This window comes from Kazachstania africana, chromosome 2, assembly GCF_000304475.1.
Source record: "Kazachstania africana CBS 2517 chromosome 2, complete genome".
Lineage (NCBI taxonomy): Eukaryota > Fungi > Ascomycota > Saccharomycetes > Saccharomycetales > Saccharomycetaceae > Kazachstania > Kazachstania africana.
The window spans coordinates 520,591-543,325 of record NC_018941.1 but is presented as its reverse complement, the minus strand read 5'-3'; the positions used below and the strand labels follow the sequence as shown (position 1 = coordinate 543,325).

At 35.9% G+C, this 22,735-nt stretch overlaps 11 protein-coding genes and 1 non-coding gene across 12 annotated transcripts; 7 read left to right on the top strand and 5 right to left on the bottom strand.

Annotated features, from left to right (window-relative positions):
* Nucleotides 1-223: 223 nt before the first annotated feature.
* On the top strand, nt 224-3,856 carry RAX2 (Rax2p; the record flags this gene model as incomplete). The annotated part of the gene is made up of 1 exon (XM_003955652.1): nt 224-3,856. One exon carries the CDS (start codon nt 224-226, stop codon nt 3,854-3,856), a length of 3,633 nt encoding a protein of 1,210 aa, XP_003955701.1.
* A 427-nt stretch (nt 3,857-4,283) lies between these two features.
* On the top strand, nt 4,284-6,278 carry EMP70 (Emp70p; the record flags this gene model as incomplete). The annotated part of the gene is made up of 1 exon (XM_003955651.1): nt 4,284-6,278. One exon carries the CDS (start codon nt 4,284-4,286, stop codon nt 6,276-6,278), a length of 1,995 nt encoding a protein of 664 aa, XP_003955700.1.
* A 542-nt stretch (nt 6,279-6,820) lies between these two features.
* Nucleotides 6,821-7,000, top strand: SLO1 (Slo1p; the record flags this gene model as incomplete). Its single annotated transcript, XM_003955650.1, has 1 exon — nt 6,821-7,000. One exon carries the CDS (start codon nt 6,821-6,823, stop codon nt 6,998-7,000), a length of 180 nt encoding a protein of 59 aa, XP_003955699.1.
* A 202-nt stretch (nt 7,001-7,202) lies between these two features.
* ISC10 (Isc10p) lies at nt 7,203-7,895 on the top strand (the record flags this gene model as incomplete). Its single annotated transcript, XM_003955649.1, has 1 exon — nt 7,203-7,895. One exon carries the CDS (start codon nt 7,203-7,205, stop codon nt 7,893-7,895), a length of 693 nt encoding a protein of 230 aa, XP_003955698.1.
* Nucleotides 7,896-8,073: 178 nt separating this feature from the next.
* DMC1 (recombinase DMC1) lies at nt 8,074-9,081 on the bottom strand (the record flags this gene model as incomplete). The annotated part of the gene is made up of 1 exon (XM_003955648.1): nt 8,074-9,081. One exon carries the CDS (start codon nt 9,079-9,081, stop codon nt 8,074-8,076), a length of 1,008 nt encoding a protein of 335 aa, XP_003955697.1.
* A 326-nt stretch (nt 9,082-9,407) lies between these two features.
* On the bottom strand, nt 9,408-10,634 carry PDA1 (pyruvate dehydrogenase (acetyl-transferring) subunit E1 alpha; the record flags this gene model as incomplete). Its single annotated transcript, XM_003955647.1, has 1 exon — nt 9,408-10,634. One exon carries the CDS (start codon nt 10,632-10,634, stop codon nt 9,408-9,410), a length of 1,227 nt encoding a protein of 408 aa, XP_003955696.1.
* Nucleotides 10,635-11,218: 584 nt separating this feature from the next.
* BMH1 (14-3-3 family protein BMH1) lies at nt 11,219-12,001 on the bottom strand (the record flags this gene model as incomplete). Its single annotated transcript, XM_003955646.1, has 1 exon — nt 11,219-12,001. The coding sequence occupies one exon, from the start codon at nt 11,999-12,001 to the stop codon at nt 11,219-11,221; it is 783 nt and encodes a 260-aa protein (XP_003955695.1).
* A 2,307-nt stretch (nt 12,002-14,308) lies between these two features.
* KAFR0Btrna8V lies at nt 14,309-14,382 on the top strand. The gene has a single exon. It is a non-coding gene; the product is annotated as a tRNA-Val (tRNA).
* A 173-nt stretch (nt 14,383-14,555) lies between these two features.
* Nucleotides 14,556-18,050, bottom strand: ECM32 (RNA helicase; the record flags this gene model as incomplete). The annotated part of the gene is made up of 1 exon (XM_003955645.1): nt 14,556-18,050. The coding sequence occupies one exon, from the start codon at nt 18,048-18,050 to the stop codon at nt 14,556-14,558; it is 3,495 nt and encodes a 1,164-aa protein (XP_003955694.1).
* Nucleotides 18,051-18,536: 486 nt separating this feature from the next.
* Nucleotides 18,537-19,415, top strand: TMT1 (trans-aconitate 3-methyltransferase; the record flags this gene model as incomplete). The annotated part of the gene is made up of 1 exon (XM_003955644.1): nt 18,537-19,415. One exon carries the CDS (start codon nt 18,537-18,539, stop codon nt 19,413-19,415), a length of 879 nt encoding a protein of 292 aa, XP_003955693.1.
* A 270-nt stretch (nt 19,416-19,685) lies between these two features.
* On the top strand, nt 19,686-20,465 carry GRX4 (monothiol glutaredoxin GRX4; the record flags this gene model as incomplete). Its single annotated transcript, XM_003955643.1, has 1 exon — nt 19,686-20,465. One exon carries the CDS (start codon nt 19,686-19,688, stop codon nt 20,463-20,465), a length of 780 nt encoding a protein of 259 aa, XP_003955692.1.
* Nucleotides 20,466-20,552: 87 nt separating this feature from the next.
* On the bottom strand, nt 20,553-22,541 carry RAD24 (Rad24p; the record flags this gene model as incomplete). Its single annotated transcript, XM_003955642.1, has 1 exon — nt 20,553-22,541. The coding sequence occupies one exon, from the start codon at nt 22,539-22,541 to the stop codon at nt 20,553-20,555; it is 1,989 nt and encodes a 662-aa protein (XP_003955691.1).
* Nucleotides 22,542-22,735: the final 194 nt, after the last annotated feature.

Below are 22,735 nucleotides of genomic sequence, written 5' to 3'. Positions count from 1 at the left end.
AACGACTTTTTGATATATATTATTCGAGAAATTACGGCTTCCAGAAGTTGAATTTCACAAAGAGCCAATAATAACATTCCATCCCTGAACTTCAAGTTAAGATCAAAAGGTTCTGTTCGTTTCATTTTTTTACTGGAAGAGCATAAAGCAATTGTACTACGACTGTACGTATATCTCGATCACCACTATTAATCATATTCACACTTAATAGTATTACCTCTCAATGAGGACACATCACAAACTTATAAAGAGTCTTTCACTCTTCACAACGCTATCACTGGCATCACAATTATCACAATTGGAAAATTCACTTGGAATACAAACTTTTGCACCACCAGCTCTCATCTTCTCTTCAAATAATGATAGTTCACTTCAATTGCTGGGAAGCTATGATGCCCTTTCCCTTTATACGTATACGGGACAACAAAATTTCTCTTATCAGATAACGCCAGATACTAATTCAAATGGGCTAGTATATTATTCCAACAACACGTTAATACAATTGAATCAAGGCCTTGATGATACTCGAATCAATAATATTGTCCCCATAGGGTCGGACTCCTTTATATTAAGTGGTTCAGGCTCACTCAATGAATATTCGCTCGAAAATCAACTATTTTATAACCTTTCCTCCCTCTCAGTATACCCAATCTTCAATACTACCCTAGAACAAGTGGAGTCAATTCTTGTGGATGAAGACTTGGTCTATTTTGGTGGTAATTTTACCTTTTCTAATGGGACTGATGATGGTCATAGTGTGGCTGTTTGGAACATTACCTCTAATTCCACAGGTCTACTACCATTTCTGGGATTCGGTGAAAATTCTTCCATTAATAATATTTTAAGACTTAATGACGATAATATTTTATTTGCAGGTGAATTTTATACTTTAGACGATGCCAGCCTGCTTACTTCCAATACAAGTAATGCAACCACAAACATTTATGATCTCGAATTAAGTCCTCTACTTCCACTTAATGAAGCTACATGGAGCTCAGATGTAAGTGACTTTGACGCAAGTTCATTTATTTGTGTAAATCCAGATTCAGACGCATGGTTTGTCTCTGGAACGACCGGAACATTGGCTTGTTCTTTGCCTTACGATTCTGCTTTGACTAAAATTCGTATTTATAATTCTCCAGACAGTCAAAACCAAATTTCAGAATTCAGGCTAATATCAGATCCATCCGGGAGTATCATGAATATGACCTACATTGACCCTCGTACCGGAAATTTAGAACACTGTGATTCATATTGTCCATTACTTTCAAGAGACACTCTTTCTTCAGCAAGTGATGCGGCATCAGTTTCTGAAATGGCAAGATTATTATCTGATAACGCCACCGTGATTAAATGGAGTGCAGAATATCAAGAATTCGGGTTCGTTAATGTTGTTAGTACCACATTACTACAATTCCTTGCGTTAAACTCCTACGGAAGTAACGTTGCTTTAGCGGGCTACAGCCTTTATCAGGACGAATATGCTGTATTTGCGAACAATTCTCTGAATGGCGCAAGTTGCACATCAAATAATTCAGATTACACATCTTCAACATTATCTGATAATGACTGGGTATTTGGTGCGAGTGGGCAAACCTATGTGACAACTTTTTATACAGAAGGTGACGACCCCATTCCACAAGTTACTTTCAATGCAAATTTACCTTACTCTGGTGACTATGTAATTAATCTGTATACACCGGGTTGTTCGGATGACGGGACCTGTTCAACAAGAGGGCTTGTCAACGTTACCGTATACGATGAATCTGATGATAGTATTTTATCCACAGTAGAAATCTATCAAAACAATGAAGCTCTAAAATATGATGAACTATTTTCAGGTTATTTGAAAAACTCAGTCAGGATCGTTTTAGAATATGTCTCAGGTATTAGCTCGGATTCAACCGGAACTACTGTTGTAGCCGATCGCAGTAACATTTATGTTACTTCGCTAGATATTCTAGGTCAAATTTCCTCATCTAAAAATGGAAGCACTGTTGCCCTAAATGGACTTTTCCAATATCAATTGTCTAACTTCTCATCTACGTTTAACTCATCTAGTGCAAAGGTTGGAAAAACATTTTTGAATCAGTATCCCCTAGATATTTTCAATACAAATTCTTCCTTGTTTGCTTCTACCTATGATAACTACCTACTTGTAGGGGGCGCTGAGCAAAGTGTGTACGCTTTAGAGTCCAGTAATGACCTAAATTTTTCTACTAGTGATAATTCAGGAGTTGAAGGTCAATTTAAAAATATGCAACCATTTTCAGAAGGGATTTTCCTTTATGGTAACTTCAATTTGTCAGGAGTAACTGAAGGAGCAGTCACTTACAATGGTTCTTTCAACCCATTTACACAATATGGTAATTCGTCGATAGATACTTTCAAAAATGTAACATTTGGTAACTCCGAGATACTCGTTTTTAATAATGCGTATCTATACAATGTTTCCTCGTCTACATTAATGTCAAATAGTTCTTCACTTTCGCTGTCTTTATGGTCTGCAGGAGCCAATGCCAATGGAGACTTATTATTCAACGGGGCCTCTTCTCAAATGTCCTATAGTTTTAACAATGAATCTATCAATATTGGAGCCAACAACATAGTTCAAGGGTTGAATTTTAACGAAAGCATTGATCCTTATCTAGGTCTTTATATGAATACTTCCCATGGAGCATATTTCTACCAAGACGACGATAATACTAGAGTATATTTCACAAATGGATCTCAGCCATCATGGCAGTGGCCAAATGATGTGGTTGCTGCTATTTATTCGGATAATCAATCCCTTTTAATTGCCGGAACATCCTCATCCTTGGAATCTAGTTCTTTCCTAACAGTACTCAACACTACCACTTATGACGTTATAGCTAACGAATCATTAAGCTCGCAACAATCACAAATTAGTGGTATTGTAAACTTTGCCTCCAATGCTACAGCAATTATTGGTGGTAATTTCAGTATGCCAAATGTTAATTGTTTCGGCCTATGTCTTTTTAATTATGGAAATTCTACTTGGAGTTCCTTTGCTGATGCCTCTATCAATGGTACTGTGGATCATATGCAGCTCTTCAATGAATCAGAACTGATTGTATCTGGTCTTTTTAGCACGAAAAACATATCTTCCATCACTATGGCCTCTTTAAATCTCAAAAATAACAAGATTACAGCTTTGAAATCTGGCGAATCAAATACATTCAAATCTTTCACCGTAGCTGATCAAAAAATCGTTGCTTGGAATAATACAGCCCTTTCTATTTATGAAGATAATGTGTGGACTGTCGAAAGAATATCAAATATTAATTCTTCATCGGTGGTGGATAACCTCAACTATGTCACACTAGCTAGTGCCTTGAGTAAGAGAGATACAAGTTCTAGTGATGCAATCTTGGTATCTGGTCAACTTTACGACAATAGTTATGGGCACATCCAAGCTATGGTTTATGATTTTTCAAGCTGGGTGCCTTATCTACTAATTAATTCGGAGAGTGATTCCTCGATTAATGCCTTTATTGATAGAGATATGTCTAGCTTTACGAACACACAGGTTGCTCTGTTAACAAACAGTGGTACTGTAAGCAATTCAAGTTCTTCCACGACGTCACCAGGAGCATCCGCAAGTGCAACGAGCATTCCCAACAAAACGCATAAAAGAAAGATTGATCGTGGCTTCGTGGTACTACTAGGTCTAGCACTTGCATTAGGCACAGTAGCAGTGCTTGGTATTGCCGGAGTTATCATGGCTTACGTCTTCAGAGATGATAATGGGGCTTATGAACCCATCAATCCTCGTATTGACGAGAACGAAATGATAGAAACGGTCCCTCCAGAGAAGTTGATGAAGTATATATAAAAAAAGCGGACATTGTAATATAAATATAAATAATTAACATTCAATTTAAAGATCAAAACAGTGATTTAATCAATAATATTTGTGATCTGATTTGAATATCTTTGTTATCATGTATAGATATATATGTATAGATATATACATATATGCGCGGTGTATGGGTGACAATCTTTTCCAGTCTTTTCACTATGAGAAATTTATATAAAAAACACCTCGAAGCAATTTAAGTTTCCATCACGATGAAGTGTGATACAAGACAGTTGAAGAGAGAACAGTTTTTGTTGGAGTGCTCAGACACAATCATACTTCTAAAATCTAGTTGCTGCATCTGATCAAAGGGCTTATTTCAAGTATTTGCGTATCAACTTTCGTTCTTCTATAGCAGTCTTTTATCTTTTAGTTGAGAAGCACAGATAGCTTAACGGGCAAGATGACCAGATTGTTATTATTAATCTCTCTTTTCTTATCACTTACGAGGGCATTTTATTTGCCAGGTGTTGCTCCGACGACATATCACGAGGGTGATGAGATCCCATTATTAGTTAATCATCTTTCTCCATCGATGTACTGGCAGCATAAAAATGATGAAGGAAAAGATGTTTCCAGTGATAAAAATAAATATTTATACTCATATGACTATTATTACGATAGGTTCCATTTCTGTCAACCTGAAAAGATAGAAAAACAACCAGAGTCCTTAGGTTCCATAATGTTTGGTGATAGAATTTATAACTCTCCTTTCCAATTGAATATGCTTGAAGAAAAACAGTGTGCCTCTTTGTGTAAAAGTACAATTCCAGGGAATGATGCAAAATTCATCAATAAGTTGATTAAGAATGGTTTTTTCCAAAATTGGTTAATTGATGGACTTCCAGCTGCTCACGAAGCTCACGATACTAGAACCGGCACTGACTTTTATGGCTCTGGTTTTGAATTAGGTTTAGTAGATGTTGTACAAGCTGTAGATGAAACAGAAGCAAGAACGAAGGTTGCCGCAGCCAATCAAGGCGCAGAGTTAGATGCTCGTGATGCCAAGAACGTTAAGACAATCAAAAATGTTGAATTAGTATACTTCGTCAATCATTATGATATCAGAATTGAATACCATGACAGAGGTAACGGTGATTATCGTGTAGTTGGCGTCATTGTAAATCCCGTATCCATTCAACGTTCCTCACCTGGTTCCTGTGAGTCTACCGGCCAACCTCTAACTCTTCAAGAAGATGAGGATAATGATGTCTACTTTACTTATTCTGTTACTTTTGTGCCTTCAGAAACCAGCTGGGCCACAAGATGGGATAAATATTTACATGTTTACGATCCAACCATCCAATGGTTTTCCTTGGTTAATTTCTCACTTATCGTTCTTCTATTATCTACTGTTGTTCTTCATTCTTTGTTAAAAGCTCTTAAGAATGATTTTGCGCGTTATAATGAATTCAATCTTGACGATGAATTCCAAGAAGATGCTGGATGGAAATTGTGTCACGGTGATGTTTTCCGTATCCCACATAAATCAATGCTGTTATCTGTTTTGGTAGGCTCTGGCGTTCAACTATTCATAATGATATCTACCACTATTTTTTTTGCCGCATTAGGTTTCTTATCTCCAAGTTCAAGAGGTTTATTGGGAACAGTCATGTTTATGCTTTACGCTTTATTTGGTTTTGTCGGATCTTACACTTCTATGGGTGTTTATAAATTTTTCAGAGGCCCATACTGGAAAGCTAACATGGTTTTGACACCAATATTAGTTCCTGGCAGTATTTTCATAACCATTATTGCTATGAACTTCTTCTTGATGTACGTTCACTCTTCAGGTGTTATTCCAGCCAAGACATTATTTTTCATGGTTCTATTATGGTTCGTCTTTTCCATTCCCTCCGCTTTCGCAGGTTCCTTGGTTGCTAATAAGAAATGTAACTGGAATGAGCACCCAACTAAGACAGAACAAATCGCAAGACAGATTCCATTCCAACCATGGTATTTGAAAACTATTCCTGCGACATTTATTGCTGGTATTTTCCCATTCGGTTCTATCGCCGTGGAGATTTATTTCATATACACAAGTTTGTGGTACAACAAGATTTTCTACATGTTTGGTTTCTTGTTTGTTTCTCTCTTATTATTAGCTCTCACAACATCTTTAGTCACCGTTCTAATCACTTATCATTCGTTATGTTTAGAAAACTGGAACTGGCAATGGAGAAGTTTTATTGTTGGGGGTGTTGGTTGCGCTATTTATGTCTTCATTCACTCAATTTTATTCACCAAATTCAAATTAGGAGGTTTCACCACTGTTGTGTTATATTTAGGTTACAGTTCTATCATATCTCTGTTATGTTGCATTGTAACTGGTTCCATCGGGTTCTTGAGTAGTATGTTCTTCGTCAGAAAAATCTTCTCATCTATCAAAGTTGATTGAATGATAATTTAATGATACGATATTCAAAGCATTATAATAAATAGCTCTCGCTCAGTACTTAAGTAATTAACCACGTGCGTTTATTTAGAGATTAATAGAATTCATTGTAGTTAATATATGTCATTATACAGAACTTTAAGATGTATGAATTTTGTATGTAGCCAACGTGGCCAACCAGCCCCTTCTTGCATTTTGCCACTGTTAAATTTCTATAAGAAGTATGCCTTCCTTGATATTAAATGGGCATCTTTTGTGATATTCAGGCTCTAAATTTCACCAAGTGGCGAGATCAAAAATATAATGGCGCAGGTGTTAGAAAATTAAGATTCAAAGAAAAAAATTAGAAGATATTGAAAGAAACATCGATTGTGTATTCATTATCCATACATTACCGTAAGCTACCTCTTGGTGCTCAGAAAACTTTTGCAAAAGATTACCATAAAAAAAGAGAAATTGATATTTCTTTGATAATGTCGCAGGGAACTGAACAATTCAATGATGATTCTAGTGCTTCTAAGAATCAGCCAAAAGCTGTGGAAAGTATGAACATGGAGAACAAAGCTTTACTTTCAGAGACACAGTTACTAAAAGATACATTAGATCTTTTATGGAATAGGACATTAGACCAAAGAAAAGTGTGTGAACAGTTACGACAGGAGAATGAATATTTGGAAGATTATATCGATAATATGATGTCCTCAAGCAATGTTCTGGAAAAATGAAAACCTTTGCAGCAATACCTTCCTTTTTTGCCTCGGTGGCTATTATTTTCAGAGTGTTTCATCCAAGATCTTTTGATGTCAACCATATTTGAGATGTCAGAAGTCTCGAACCACCACTTTAATTTTGACAACACAAAGTTTCCAGTTTAAAGAACAAAATAAAAAGTATAGTAGAAAGTTAAATATCAGAGACCTCATAAATATGAATGTACTCACTCCCAATACTAATGAGAATATTGTTAAGATCTCTGTAAACAACCTAAAAAGCAAAAAGTTTGCTTTCCCTAGTCCTTGTTTAGACACCAACGAGGAAAATGTTGACTTAAGAGAGGATTGGGAATATGATATTGCTACAAATTATGAAAAGCTTCTTCGTTATCAGGATGATCAAGATATTGGAAAATTTGAAGACATTAATCTATCCTACGATATCGAATCGCCAAGACTGCCGATTATAGAAGAATTAGATTTATCTTCAATTCCTAAACGTTATCAAAACGGTAAATTTGACTGTCATCCCTTTTTCCATTGTGTTGATTATGAAAGTAAATTTGATACAGATGATATTCTAGAGTTGATTGTGAATGATGAAATTAATGATGTGGTTCCTATTTTCGACAGAGAGTTAGAATTTAAAGAATTGGAAATGAAAACGTCCAAATTTGATTGTGTAGTGCATTTTTTATTAGGAGTGGATACAACTGGATATTTCGAACTAAAAAAGCAAAGAAGTCTATTTTTGGAGTCGCCTTGGAGACAATATATTGAACCATTGCGATATGCAGATGCCGAACTTACGATAAATGACAGTTGTAGTGATGTCGATTTCGATGAGATTGAGCAGTCTTCTAACTACGATGGGAATGAAAGTGAGCAAAGTCAGGAATACATTTGAGCTATATTAGTCCCTATTAACGATTATAAATTGTTCAAATAAGACTTTTGAACTGTCAAATAGTGTGGAATACTCTATTGAATGTGTATATTTTTGTTAAATCGACGTAATATACAATATACGAAGGCATGTTTACTTTAGGCGTAAATAGCGACTTTTCTTCTTTGGTGAAGATATTTCACTCATTGGAATCTGTGATACCATTTTCGCCGATAATATATACACACTCCCTTTCTGGCATATCTGGAGAATCTTGTAATTTAGCCACCCTTTCTTCTCCACGTCCCTTCCTCAATAAGATCCTTGTTGCTGACGCATGAGCCAAAACATGACCACCTACTGGTTTTCTACCATCAGCTGAGGCGAATAAAGCCGATGCACCAGGATCAGATTGGACTTGGTTAGTCATGAAAATTGCAACATTGAATTCCTCGGCTAGTCTATTCAGTTTGAACAGGTGCTGATTCAGCTTTTGTTGGCGCTCATTCAACTCACCACGGCCACAGTAATCAACTCTGAAATTAGCCATTATAGAGTCTATAATAATAAGTCTATAATCTCCAGAGCTTAATTCTCCACCCAGTTGTTCCACTAATTCCATTTGGTGCTCACTATTCAGTGCTCTTGCATACGTAACATTATCTAAACAAGCCTCAGGATCGAGGTCATATCTCTCTGCTATTTGTTTTATTCTTTCAGGTCTAAAAGTACCCTCCGTGTCAACATATGCTACTTTACCTTCCCCGCCACCCAGCTCTTTGGGTAATTGAGCAGTCACACAAAGAGTGTGTGACATCTGGGTCTTACCACATCTAAACTCTCCAAAGACTTCTGTAATACTCATCGTCATAATTCCACCGCCTAAGATGGAATCCAACTGCTTGGAGCCAGTAGATAGGGCAAATATTTTTTGTCTGATATCGAATTGAACAGTAGCAGAAATGAAGCCAACTGAAATGATTTTGCTAGCGGCTTCTTTAATTTTCTCTACTTTAACCTCACTTAGTCCCTTGATCTTACATAAGTTCCTTCTAGTCGTAGAAAGCACAGTATTCACTGTGTATATCCCACTGGATTTCAATTTTGACAAGTCAGATGCATTAATACCGTAGTTTTGTAGTTCTTCGACAGGCACAATTGATTTTGCCGCCGTACCAGCATCTTCAAGTTCTGTTGTCGTAGACATATCTGATTCTCACTCCTAGATCTCAGCAAATATAAGTTTCCTATTTAAGTTTTTCACTCAAAGGCAAGTTGTTCAAGAGAATTATACGATTTTTATAAGCCAGCTATGCTTGTTTATATATGTTTCTATAATGAGAAAACGTCGGCGGCAAAATAAGAAAGGTTACCCTGGTCTATCAAATTTTGATGGCAGTATTTATATATATAGTAGGTCTATTAATTCTTTCAAGTTTAACGAAACTTATTCTCTTTCTACGTAAAGATCAGATACGTTCTTGAGAAAACTATATACAGATAAAAAATTGACAAGATAGTATTTCAAGTTGCTCAGTTTGTGGCAGCAAAATCATTTTTTTGGAAATCCCAAGTATCTTCATTGACTCTACCTCTTAAGGTTGGAGTTTCTGTTCCCTTGACGTAGACATCCTCGAATAATATAGATAATTTGGCTTCTGGTGGTGCTGCTGCATCTGCAGCTTCCACCTGTTCATCAACATATTTTCTTGCAGCTTTATCGTAGGATTTAATTTCATCTTCAGTGGCAATATTCAATTCTTCTAATTTCATTTTTAAACCTGCAATTGGATCATGTTTTGATCTCATTTGTTGAATCTCGTCTCTTGTTCTGTATGTAGTGCCTGGGTCGGACATCGAGTGACCACCATATCTATACGTTTCATATTCAAGAACTAATGGACCCTTACCGGAAAGGCACCAGTCCTTGGCGAACCTTGAAGCCTGGTAAACAGATAATACGTCCATGCCGTTAACTTTCAACCCTGGAATATACTGACCACGTTTGTAATAATCTGTCATGGCAGAAGATCTCGATGCAGAGGTACCCATACCGTATTTATTGTTCTCACAACAGAAAACTACTGGTAGATTCCACAATTTAGCCATATTGAATGACTCAAAAACTTGACCTTGATTAGCAGCACCGTCACCATATAATGTGAAAGAACAAGCATCTTCATTTTTATATTGGTGAGCAAAAGCCAAACCATTACCTAAAGGAACCTGAGCACCGACGATACCATTACCACCATAGAAGGAGTCTGCATAAAGATGCATCGAACCACCTTTGCCATAGGAGACACCTGCTCTTCTACCCATCAATTCTGCAAGAACGGCTTTGACCGAGCCACCTCTCATGAAGGTGAAGCCATGGCATCTGTAGGAAGTAATTACGGAATCCTTCTTTGTAATTGCATTTTCTACACCCACCGCAATGGCTTCTTGGCCTGTTGATAGATGACAGAACCCTCTAATCTTTTTAGCTTTATATAAGGCATCACAAGCCATCTCCATTCTTCTAATGATGATCATATCTTTATACATCTGTAAAAGTGCAGCTTTATTGGTTTGGAAAGTCAAGGAAGGAGTATCTAGCATGTAACCTTCGAACGAATGCTCAGGGAGATTGATTTCTACATTATCATCATTTGTATCCTTCTTGGCAGATTTCTTGGCGGTTGCCATTGATCTGAAAACCACGGGTGTTGTCTTATATATGGATGGTTTGGACAACCTTGATGTCACAGAAAGCAGCATGTTGGTGGTATGTTACTTTGTACTTTCGTAGATATGTTTTTTGATTGGATTACTTGAAGGGGGGGACCGTCTAATAACTAATTTTCAAAATTTGTTAGTGTCTCATTTTTCTTGCAACGAGCGGCCCGACCGGAGTATGATATATATTATTGAGATTGGTAGATGATTGATGGATTTCAGCGATGCCATAGAGGAAAATCCTTACAATTGTATGACCTGTAAGGTTTATGTTGGAGAATAAGTTTAATTGGATTATTTGTAGGATGAAATTTTCTGGATATGCCTTTTTTTAAGTGGAGGAAAGTAAAATTTTTAAGTTTAGGTACTTACCACTTCCATTGATTGAACAAGAACGTACATTTATTATTAATTAATATTATTATCTATTATGTTTCTTGAATAGAAAAAAATATATAGGAATGAAGATTAAATCATTATTTCAATCTTTTTTGGGATTTTACAATATCGTATATAAAAAAGATAGGATGGAGGGCAGGAGGAATTAAAGAGTAATAAAAAAAGAAATAAAAAAATTAAACAATAATCAGAAGATTCTCATTTAAAAAGGACAGTAATTACAGAATTTATTTTGGAGCATCATCTTCGTTATCTTGTTGCTGTTGCTGTTGCTGTTGTTCTGATTCAGTCATGTCAGAAGTCCATAGAGTTAGATTATCCCTTAATAGTTGCATGATTAAGGTACTATCTTTGTAAGATTCTTCAGACAACGTATCTAATTCGGCAATTGCGTCATCGAAAGCTTGTTTGGCTAAATGACATGCCTTATCTGGAGAGTTTTGAATTTCATAGTAGAAAACGGAAAAATTCAGAGCTAGACCTAATCTGATAGGATGAGTTGGTGGTAATTCAGTGGTCGCAATCTCAGAAGCTTTACCGTAAGCATCTAATGAAGAACCGGTGGCATTATCTCTGACGTCGCCGTTAGAGAATTCAGCTAAATATCTATGATAATCACCTTTCATCTTGTAATAAAAGACCTTACTTTCTCCTGTAGAAGCAGAAGGAATTAAATAAGTATCCAATACGGTTAAAATATCATTTGAGATATCAGTTAATTCAGCTTCAATTTTACTACGATAATTTCTAATCAATTCTGTTTGTTTTGAAGAATTTTCTTTCAATTCTTCTTTTTGTTCAATCGAAGAGACAATTCTCCATGAAGCACGTCTTGCACCAATGACATTTTTGTAAGCAACAGATAGTAAATTTCTTTCTTCTACTGATAATTCATTATTTTCTGAAGTTGTGGAGGCGACATTTTTCATACTTTCAACCATTTCTTCATAACGTTCAGCTTGTTCAGCTAATTTAGCCAAGTAAACAGAATCTTCGCGACTTAGAGACATCTTAATTGGTGAATTGATTTATGGTTAATTTTTGTTCTGGAAGTAGTGTTTGGTTATGTTTTCCTATTCTAGATCAATCAATTTTTTTTCCTGTCTCTCTCTTTAAAATTCAAATTTATATACATATGTATATTTATATATATAATTTTTTTCCCTTTCAAAGTCAGATAAACATGTTTGATTTCTTTTTTTTTTTTTTTTGTCTTCTTGTTTTCTTTGCGTAGGAAGAAAGAAAACAGCTGGCAGTCGTATATGATGAGTGTGGGAGTTTACTATGATGGTACTAATAAAAATACACTACTTCATTAATGGCGCTTAGACGAGGTGGAATCAATTGGAAGGCCGCCTTCTAATTGATGAGTCTATTGATTGCTTCTTGTACTGGGCATATGGTTGCCATGTATGTACTTGCTTTCTGCATTACCCTCATCCTAGACGTGAACATTTTTATTTTCCCTCAGCCAATCATGTTCCGAGCTCCTCCTGCCCTTTCTCTCTCCTTCTCCCCCCATGCGGCGGCCATAAACAATGCGGGCGGGTTTCCTGTTTCCACAGGACATTTTATGAGATCACCGTGTGATCTAAACCTGATAGCATAGTACGGAGGGGGGGGGGGTGTTACGCGACTCCATTACCCAGTCGTGGATTTTTGGACAAGTGGAAGCCACCAGTCAGAGACGAGAAAAATGAAACTGAGAGAAAGAAAACAGGAAGCTGGTAGCCGTTTTCGAATACGGCGGGTTTGAAAGGCCGTGCCCCACATTGCCAAAGTTGAAAAAAATGTGCCACAAGAGGAAATGTAAAGTGTCACACTGTAGATTCGACATCTATTAAGTATACATATTAATTCATATGGTATACACTAATCAGTATGCCATTTATGAGGGGTAAGAAAGGTCATCCTCGATATCGACAGATATTCTGCTGCTGTTATACATGGAAAGCATCGAAATTATATATGAGTATGTCAACATCTCTAGTTTTGGCATCATCTCAATATAACTTGTGATAGATATACCTTACAAAGATATAGCACAATCATAGTAATAACTACTTTTTCTGACGTAGAATGAAAATAATTTCTGTTAGAAAAAGTTCTTCGTAATTCAGTGAAAGTAGAAAAAAAAATTCATTGTAAAATCAAATATGGCTCAATAAATCATTACAGGTGAAATACCAGACTATACATACCATTCTTCTCAAAATGAAAAAAAAAATTCTTCTAAATCCATAGGCTTTTTCTTAAATGATCCGTTTTCAAGTTTCAGCTAAAGGAAGCAATGCCAGTAGATGTCCTTGCCAAATAGAAATAATTTGTGAAACATACTGCGACATCACTAGTCCCTAAATGGTAACGACCTTTGATTAGTTGTAATTTCAAATGTTTTGGTGTTTATGCATGAAATAACTATTAAAAAACCAAACTATAAACTTCATCTGCTTTCAACCAATATTTCGTACTGTTACCTGATTATTTTCATATTCGTAATTAGTTCCCCTGAAAAAGTTACTCTTTTGGACTTACATTATATATAACGTCAATATTTCTCGCCTTTGAAGAATAACTTAAAAGTATGGATAATAAACTTGAATTGCTATCTAATAAATTAACAGTCAATCCTGTTTTTTGTCTTTCTGTAACCTTCTCAATTTATAGTCTCTGATTACATAGTTTTTCTTGAGCGCTACTTATTATTCATTTATGTAATTTGTCCTCACAATGCCGGACGGTCACCATAGTAAACACTATCTAATCATCTCATTCTCCTCTTATGCAGCATTGCATTACGTACCCAGTATATTGTTCCAAAACTTTTACAGCTTCGTAATCCTACCTTTCGCTAAGCCAAAAATATTCAGATGATACCATTTTCAACAAACAGGTCTCCTGCTAGTTCATGGAGGAAACTGTGAGAAATCGTGTATGTTCATGAAACGCAGCAAAGAAGGATGATCTTATGAGATCTACTTACTAGTATCTATACTTTATACTTGTTCTTTTCTTTAAAAATTATGCAAAAAGATCATTAATATATTTGGGAATGTGGCCTTCTTCGTACCTTTTCTATTGTTATCAATTGCCAATTTACATCCGATATGCATCTTTAACTTCGTGGTAAATTCTTAATGTATCCTCACACTTGAATGTGGGGCTTAGTCCTTTGCGTAAATCTGTGAGCATCCTTTTACAGGGTTCTCCTCATCCTATAACCTTACTATGGCATATTTTATTACTCTCGAAATTTTAGTCTGTCTGAAAAGGATTTTAATAAGTAATTAACTAAAAAAGAGAAAATAAGAAAATACGGTTTCGTGGTCTAGTTGGTTATGGCATCTGCTTAACACGCAGAACGTCCCCAGTTCGATCCTGGGCGAAATCAAAATTTTCTTTTTAATAACTTCTTCCTAAAATTATGTGTAAGTTATTATGGCATATTTAATTTTTTAACACCAATTGTCTACATAGTAAATGTATCTATAAAATTAAGTGAGTCTATCTTGTAAATAAAAAAATATTTCATCTTATAAGACTCTCAGTGACCAAAATATTGTCTTAGTATACTTCAAGATTGTTGAAGATGACTCCCTTGTCTTCCAAGAAAGTAACAAACTCTCTCCACAGTTTGTCACCAGCTTTTAATACGTGCTTATTACCAACTATGATCAAACCATTTCTGGCTCTCGTCAAAGCAACATTCAGTCTTCTTTCATCACGTAAGAAACCGATCTTGTTTTCAGCATTATTTCTCACACAGGAAAATATGATAAAATTTTTTTCGTGACCTTGAAAAGAATCTACTGTTGCGACGTGAAGACCGTTAATAATGTTTACAACATGAGATTGAACGGAATAATCAACGTTATTCTTGTTTAAAAATTCGGCTTCATCATTTTGTTGTTCCATTGCTTTTCCCTCGGGATTAATTATATCATCTTCTAGTAACACCTTAGACAATAAATCACGCTGAGCTGAATATGGAGTTATAATACCAATTTCATCCAGAGAAACATTTTTCTCTAGTATTAACTTGTAAAGAATCTTTACAATCTCCTGGCACTCGTATTGATTAATGTAAGTTAAAGCAGACAAATTATTTCTACGGTTGACAGTGACCGATTCTTTCCCTCTATCACACTGATAGAAGAACAGAGGATAAGTTATGCCTGGCCATGCCCTATCCACTTCAGTTACACCATCTTTCAATTGATTTTTGTAAAATTTTAAAATTGGGAACTCACTGATCTTTGGGTGCATCCTATATTGCACATCTAACATAATAGGGCTCTTATACGACCCATTTAAAAGAACTCTTTCAAATAATGACAACTCCAATTGTGGCACGTTACTAAAGCTCGATAACTGCTTTTCGTCACCAACGAAAACAAAACTCTTGATACCAGGTAATGACAGCGGAACTAATGTAGATGCTTCAGAAGACTGCGTGGATTCATCCATGATAACTACTGGTACTTCCTTTATTGCTTTTAGTTGACGCCCACCAGCGGTAATATTTGTGGTAAATATAATTTGAGCCTGTGACACATTCTTATTCGAGATCTTATTTTTAAAAATGTATAAATTACTATCTTCCCTTTTAGATAACTCCTGCATTCTGCCACTGCGTACTTTATCAGTAAGCTCTTTCATGTCAGGTGGCATTTGGTCATAAACAATATTGTGCAAACAAATTTTTCCCAACGGATGTTCCATATTATACTCACTTTCCTTTCTGTCGGAAAGAATTCTCAAAATCTTGATATCTGGCCTACTATGCATAATCTTTTCGGCAATATTATCTATTGCAATATTTGACGCTGCAACACACAAAATAGGAAAAGAATGGAAACTACTTATTAACTGTAAAATGATCTCCTCAATCGTGGAAGTTTTACCTGTACCTGGTGGCCCCTGAATGACAGTAACTCTATTGTTAAGAACTTGCTCGATGGCGTCCATTTGTGATATATTGAATGTGTCTTTAGTGAATTTCAGTCTATTATTAAACTTTAATTGTTTAATTGGCTTACCTACCAACAAGTCAATGAACGCTGGGTTATTGATACGTGTCATAGAAAACAAAATTCTATTGGTCTGAGCTGATAGTGGTAGAATTTTCAATTCTCCTGCTCCACAAGTGGTTGGAAGAGGCACATTATTCCATGGAAAAACTTCAAGAAGTAGATTAATTTTGCTTCTTTGAACTGATAACTCTTTAACAAATACGTACCAAACAACGGACTCATCTTGTTTAGTGAGCATCAATGGCTGTCTTTCATTGAAAGGTATCCTGTCCTTCTTACCAGCAGCACCTGGTGGCAAGATATTTGCAAGCTCAGCGCTACTTTTGTTAAAAGTGGCCACAAAGACAATGTCATTCGGCATTTTTGACCACATGATATTGAAGTCTTGAATGAAGTCGTTTTCTAACTTCTGTTCTAGGAACATTGCGTAGGAAAAATTTCTCAGGTAGCTATTCAAATCTGGATAAGTCATTTGTGGAACAAACTTATTAAATCTCATTAAATGTGTACCTTCTTCTTTTTCTTCCTGAATATCCGTATGTTTCCTATCCTCAATATTAGTTTTAACAATAGGCTTTTCAAGCACACTTGATGGAGGAGTCCAATCACCCCATCCTAACTCCCAGAGACTAGTATTAGAAGATGATGTCCCTAAATGGCTTTCGCTAGTAGACAGAGAAGAATTTATTCTTTTTTCAATTCCATTTCCATCTCTTCTAGTGACTGTTTTCTTTATATCCTTACTATTCTTTTTAACGGGAGCTGGATTCGAACCCAATTTATTTCTATTGTGCTCTGTCGTTTTCTTTTGTTCATCAGTTGCCTTTGAGGCCCTCTTACTCTGTGATTTTCTGGAATTATTATGTTTTAGTGGGACGTTTGAAATAACCTCGTTACGTTTGATACTTTGTGAATTATAAGAGCTTTCGGATGATGCTAAATTTTTCTTTAAGCCTTTATGAATTGTCTTATTAGCTGTGATATCAACTATAGGATCTTGCTTCATCTTCTCACTAGTGACAACTGCCATATTTGTTTGTTTAGCCTTTGAAGGTAGTGTTTTGCTACTTTTCCCTTTTGGTTGAATCGAAGCTTTCATTGAAGTTTTATCTGTAGGATTAGCCTTCGTGACCGTTTTACCAAAACTTCTTTGGTCATTTCTAGTTTTTCCATGCAAGGAACCCTTTGAAGAGGGAAGTAATTTACTCTGTTTTTGTTTACTATTTGATTGTTTAGTATCTTTTTTACCATTTATGTTATTCTTAGCCTTCGTTTTGGAATTCTGCCTATTAAGTGTACCCGAAGGGACATTCGTAGTGAAATTAGCATCATTATCGGCAGCTTTAAAGCCTTTAAAAGATTTCAGACTTATACTACTTGCACTTTCGATTGCGGTATTTATTCTTTTGGTTGCAAGAGCTTCTTTCTCCATCTTTTGAAGAAGGGTAAGTGGCTTTTTTGCTTTTGGTTCCCTTACCTTCCTGGCACCTTTTCTACCCTTACCTTTCCCTCTTCCAACTCTTCTACCACCTTTCAGCTTTAATTTTTTACTATTTGAAGTTTCTTTGATTCCTAGATATAGATATAAAAATTTACCTGTTTTCTCTGATATGTAACCTTTTGCAGATTGATCATTTTTGACACAGTCATCACAGAGAACATTCTTTTTGGGGTTAACATTCAGATTATTCTCATTGCCACAGACAGAACATGCACAATCTCTAACTTTTAGATACTTATCCCAGAAATCTAATAAAGACCCATTAGATAACGAGTAGCTTGTACTAGGTTTTTCGTCATTCCCATATTGTTGATGGAAACAACGGTTACAAAGCAATACCATATCTTCACCGCCAAACCTAATAATCTGCAATTGATGAATATTATTGTCTTGACACTCTTCACAGGCGATGACTTCCTCAGTAAATGCATCTATAATGGTTTTATGTCTCGTTGAAGCCAAGTGCTTCATCATTAAACTTGAAGTACTTACTTCCGAGCATGTTTTACACTGAAACTTATCCATCTCATTAAGCGGTTTCTATTCTATAGATGACAGGTACTTCCTAACTCTTATAACTAGCCGTGTCAATTAAATTACATCTCAGCATCTTTCATTTTTTTTTTTTAATTCCGAGATGGTTGATATTCCAGATTACCCTTTCATATGTCACGATGGATATAGCGACAAAGTTATTTATTTATTTATTTATTTATTTATTTATTTATTTATTTATCATTAACTGAAATGGATTAGGTATCACTTTTTGGACTGATCAAGCTCGAGAAGGATTCGATTCCACAAATTTACAATTTTCAAATCCATCTAAAATATGGAGTTATGGGGGACGGAAATTTTCTCGCGACCGTTATGACTATTGTCCCTTTGCAATAAGTATCTTTTTTTGTACATATATTTGGCACGCTTTTGGATATTCCCTCTGAAGAAGAAACCGCTTCCGTCATATTCTCTTCTTAACAGAAAGAGTTATAACCGTAAGCAAACGTCATCATGTCCACATTTTCTATAGGTAATTTCGATACAGAACATTATTGTAGATCAAGACCATCTTATCCCACAGAGCTGTATAAACTTATAAATGACTATCACAAAGGTACACATGAAGTGCTAGTCGATGTAGGATGTGGTCCTGGGATTGCGACGTTCCAGTTGGCAAAAGAATTAGGCTCATTTGAAATGATGTATGGTACAGACATTTCACCAAGAATGATACAGGTGGCTAAATCACAAAATATGTACGGGGAGCGATTAAAATTTGTAGTAGCTCCCTGCTACAATTTTGATTTTATAGAACCACATGATAAAATTGACATGATAACAGCAGCAGAATGTGCTCACTGGTTTGATTTCAACAGGTTTCAAACTATCTCTGCTCAAAAATTGAGGAAAAATGGAACATTGGCTATATGGGGCTATGTAGACCCCATTTTCATCGACTTCCCGCATTTAGACCAAGCGAACACCGACTTTTTATGCGCTGAAGATCAATTGGGGTCTTACTGGCAACAACCTGGCCGCTCAATCTTGCGGGACACCCTCAAAAACACACCATTGGACCCGGAGTTGTATGGTGATATTCGAGAGAAGACAATCGACCCAAGATGGTTGAGAGATACAGCTAAATTAGGAAGGGACAAGTCCACAAAACAGTCTATCGTTTGTAAGAAAATGACTTTACAGGAGTACAAAGATTATCTGAAATCCTCGAGTGCTTACCATTCATGGAAACAAGATGCCACAAACAAAAATAAGACAGACATTTGTGATGCGTTTATACGTGAATTGTGCCACCAAGAACCGACATTGGGATCAATATCAACATTTAGAGTAGCATGGTTAACTTTTTACAAAATTGGCAGACGTCTATAAAGTGAAATTAGCATCAGATATTTACGCTTTTTCTCTGCGGCTTTCATCTCAATTTTTTTTTTTTTCACATTTTCCATTACATTACTAATGTACTTTTGTCCGATTCGTGGAATTAACCAAACGGAATTAACTATGATGTATCGCACCCATCGAAATTAATTAAAGATCAGCTATTCTTGAATCAACCCAGATCACAAAGAGAGTGCGAATATTATTAATCAAAAGTTAAGAATAATTTAAATAAATAAGCAGAGCAACTCATAGACTATCATGGTACCATCCCCACTTCCTTCTGATTTACAGGTCCAAAACAGCGCTAAAGCACAAAATATGTCATTACTTACCGTCGACAGTATACCACATCTGGAAGAAATTATAATATCTGAAGAAAAGAATAAGCTACTGGTACTGTTTTTTTACACTCCTACAAGTGAATCATGTAAACAAGTGTCAAGAAAAATAAGAGAAGTTAGTGTAAATTATACTAAAGAGAGTGTCAAATTCCTCATTATTAATGCTGAAAGTAGCCCCGACCTGTTTGATCTTTTCAAATTGACGTCAGTTTCAAGTCTCGTATTAGTAAGGAATGGGTACGTTCTCAGGAAGCTTTGGGGAAGAAGTCTGGGTCATTTCATAAATACAGTCGACGAATGTGCAGAATCTATATTTCAAAGCGCATCTGATGAATCATACGAATTTAACCGTGCAATTGGAAATGAAGCATGTAAACCAGAATTAAATCCGGCATTAACGCAAAAACTCTCTAACTTAGTTCAAGCAGCGCCTGCTATGTTGTTCCTTAAAGGCACTCCTTCTGAACCATATTGCGGTTATTCGAGGCAAATTGTAAAACTATTAAGAGACCATAACGTTCGCTTTGGTTATTTCAATGTACTTAAAAACGACGTGGTCAGAAAAGCAATGAAGAACTATTCGGATTGGCCCACTTTCCCTCAATTATACTTGAATGGCGAATTTCAAGGTGGTTTAGATATAATAAAAGAATCTTTACAGGAAGATCCTGAATTTTTTAAACATGTACTTCAATAACATTAAATTCTTACGTAAAACATCCATATATCTATCATTCATATATCTCATTATATGCAAAATTATAAAACCGGCGTTCTCCGAGGATCAGAGCTCTTCAAGATCGGAATCTGAAAGTGATTCATCATTTGGCACCTCTTTAGGGATCAAGTTCCGTTGTGACAGGATCTCAAATAGGGAATCATCATCGTCTTCTTCAGCTAAATTGGTAGCCACTTTTTTCTCCTCATCACTGTCTTCAATCGAGTCTTCCATCATCATCTTATACTCTTCATCTTCGCTGTCAATTTGATAGTCTTCCCTTTGCTTCAAGAGGAGTAATTTTCTTAATTTGTCATCTCTTAATTTCCTATAGAATTCAAGTGATTTTATATTCTCTTTCTCAGTATCATCTTCTGTTACCATAGAGGATTCTTGAGCAACCAACAAAATACTACCGCCAAGTCTCTCAGTGATATCGATTGTATCATCAACTTGGAAAGTATCAGCGTTTTTTTGTACGATTTTCTCCGCTTCTCTCGAAGAGAGTGTACTTATATAATGGAGTAATGACCTTTTCTTGTAGTTTTGCTGTTTCCTGATTAGAGGTGAATAGTAGCCCAAATCAGACACTACATCCTTGAATAAATATGTCGCATTATATTTGTAAAAAGACACATTGAAGAAATCCTCAAACTGTAATTTGAAACGGTTAGTCGACTGTCGTACTTTCCATTCTCTCGAAAAGGCCGCTTTACCATGATGATGATCCTCACTTTTCAAAGAAGCAAATGAATATCTAACTTTCCTGACGAGATATTCAGTAGATTCGGGAAAGTCGCGTAGGGTGTTACTTTCACTAAGTGTATCCACTATCTTCGAGGCTGTCATTAGGTCAAAGCTCCCTCTATTAAACGAAGCATAGTTCTCAAGAAGACCTAATTTGAAGTTTTCGTTGCTGAGTAAACTTGTTGATGAGCCGAGTAACGAATTTAGCATTTCATTATCATCTTCGATATCGTGTGAGCCATGAATGACTTTACCAACTGCATGAAAAAAGGACACGGGTTCCTTCCTTGTAAGTATCCCAATGTTACTTTTTGTCATAGCCCAGAATTCTAAAGCTGAAATAGCAGACCGTATATCTCCAGTGCTTGATGCAATTTCTTTAGTGATTTCTGTCCTTTGGGTCCATTTATCATTTAATTTCAGCAAATTTTGCTCCTGTATGCATATCTTGCTTAAAGTTTTCTTTAACAGCGTATTGTTGATTGGATTGAACTTAATCCTTTGTAATTTTGGGTGATTTAAAATTTCCCTTCCTAAAAGTGTTTCAGCCGTGAACATAGTGTCAATGTTCAGATAATTCTTGTCAGTGGAATCACTGCTCTCAATTTCTGATTCTGTAAGGCTAATGACCAAAGGTGGTAACTGTTCCTCCGTACTATATAACCATTCCAATAATGCTTGTTGAAATGCCACCCGTGTACCGTCATGAAATAGATTTGGAAAATCTTCAACGAGTATAATCGATAAATTTGACCCAACACGATATTTGGACTGACTTAAAAATTCTTGGAAGTTTTTCACTTGGGATAATTCATTGATGACCAAATCGTTACAATATTCGACAACTACTCCCTCTCCATCTTTTTCATTCGATCCATAAATTCCATAAAGACGATTATTATTTTTATACATCGGTACCAATATCCTGCCAAGCTGTTTAATCAGAGTACTTTTCGATGTACCACTTGGACCTGTTAATAACAAGATGCGACAACTTTCAGGATCTTTAAGCATCTGTATTAGCTTCTGTCTGACATCATCCAACTTCCTCTTATGGATGGCAACGTCCTCCAAACAGCGGGGGCATATTTTTTCATACCATGAGCCTTTCCCAATCATAGTATCTGAATCTGAGGAATGCGTCTGACTAGCTTCTCTAGAGCTTACAACAAAGTTTTGTGTGGGTCCTTTTGAGCTCTTGAGAACTGGAGATGTTGATCTCAGGTTATTCCACTCATTAATTTGCGAATTCAAAGAAGTCAGGTTATAACTAAATCTTTGACGTTTACCAAGACCACGCTTGGTCATATCATAAGGCAATGAGGTGCGCAACGAGTAACCAAAAGACGTTGATCTTAACTTCTTCATAATTCCAATAGTTATATATATATATATATATTGAATATCAAAAAATGTGGTCGCCGCGCACGAGCCGAAAATTTATATTTTCAATGAAGTAATAACGAATTATATACAATTGTATTGTAAATATAGGCGATTGA